The sequence below is a fragment of the Propithecus coquereli genome, unplaced genomic scaffold, assembly GCF_000956105.1.
Source record: "Propithecus coquereli isolate 6110/MARCELLA unplaced genomic scaffold, Pcoq_1.0 Scaffold251, whole genome shotgun sequence".
Classification (NCBI taxonomy): Eukaryota; Metazoa; Chordata; class Mammalia; order Primates; family Indriidae; genus Propithecus; species Propithecus coquereli.
The window spans coordinates 1656187-1657768 of NW_012148075.1; the positions used below are offsets into that span (position 1 = coordinate 1656187).

At 33.8% G+C, this 1582-nt stretch overlaps 1 protein-coding gene across 1 annotated transcript in view; it reads left to right on the forward strand.

Moving 5' to 3' along the window:
- The window catches only part of CNOT10 (CCR4-NOT transcription complex, subunit 10), a 99602-nt gene that overhangs the window by 66901 nt on the left and 31119 nt on the right, over nucleotides 1-1582 (forward strand). The window contains exon 10 of the mRNA XM_012646863.1: nucleotides 951-1031. Coding sequence (XP_012502317.1) covers nucleotides 951-1031 — 81 coding nt within the window. The remainder of the gene's footprint in view (nucleotides 1-950; nucleotides 1032-1582) is intronic.

Sequence of the window (1582 nt, forward strand, 5' to 3'; positions counted from 1 at the left end):
TTTTCCAGCTAATTTCTTTCTATTTTTAGTAGAGATGGGGTCTCGCTCTTGCTCAGGCTGGTTTCGAACTCCTGAGCTCAAACAGTCCGCCCGCCTCAGCCTCCCAGAGAGCTAGGATTACAGGTGTGAGCCACCGTGCCCAGCCCTATCCTCTGCCTTTTCTTATCATACGGTAGCCACTAACCTCCAAAATATTTCTATATGTTTCTAGTTTCCTAGTATAAATTAAAAATTATGTGAATTTATAGAAATCAGGAGAGCTTAGCTAGTAATAGCAAAACAAATATCATTATATATAGGAAATTATGCTTTTCACACATGACACATTTAAACTCATATCTCTCATCCCAGCATTTTTTTCCTTGATTATAGTAGAAATACATGTTTACTATAGAAAATCTGAAACAAAATCGTGGAGTTAGGGTTTTTTTGTTTTTCCTGTTAACAAGTTATGTTTTACTGCAGTTGATTAAAAGCAATCAGAAGAGCCAGGTGCAGGTAACATGCACCTGTAGTCGCTACTCAGGAGCTAAGTCAGGAGGATCACTTTTGAGCCCAAGAGTTTGAGGCTGTAGTGTGCTATGATCGAGCACCTGTGAATAGCCACTGCATTCCAGCCTGGGCAGCTTAGTGAGACTTCCATCTCTATTACAAAAAAAAAGCAATTAGAAGAATGAGAAATGTGTGAAAATATTGATTTCCTTTACATAGAAGAAATATTGTTTTCGGTTAGAGATTTTTTTAAAGCAGTATTGTGTACTGGGGAAAAGAAAATAATATATAGTATAGCTTTAACATGTTGGTGTTACCAAATAAGCATTTTTATTGTTCTGACTCTTTTACACTTTTGTCATAAAAAATTTGCGTCAGAGTGGGAACAGGGAAACAAAATTTTACATTTAATTGTTTATTTGTTGCTGTTTGTAATTAAGATTCTATCTCTATTTTAGCAGTAAAAGCCATGATGGAGATAAATTCATTCCAGCTCCACCTTCTTCTCCATTGAGAAGACAGGAATTAGAAAACTTAAAGTGAGTATCTAAACGGAATTAGCATTGCATCTATTGAAATGAGCACATCTGTTTTTTTTTAATCTCCTGTATAATGTTAATATTGTGAGTTATATTGATTAAATGTCAAATGTTAAACCAACCTTTCTATCTTGTGGTAAAGCCTGCTTGGTCAGAATGTATTACCTTTTTTATAAATTGTTAGATTGGATTTGTTAATGTTTTGTTAGGAATATTTGCTTCTAAATTTATAAGGAAATTTGGTTCATACTTTTCTTTCCTTGAAATGTCTTTGTCAGGTTGTAGTTTTAGGGTTATGCTGACCATATCAATGAGTTGAGAAGTACTTCTTCCTCCTTTAGTTTCTGAGTTTGTGTAAGATACGTCTTCTTTCTTCCTCAGATGTTTGGAATACTTCAGCACTGAAACCATCTGGGCTAGATTTTTCTCTGTGGGAAAATTTTTGATAAATGAATTCAAATTTTTCAATAGAGCATTATTTAGGTTTTGTATGTCATCTTGTATTAGTTTGGGTAAGTTATATTTTTCAAGGAATTTTCCTTTTTATTTTT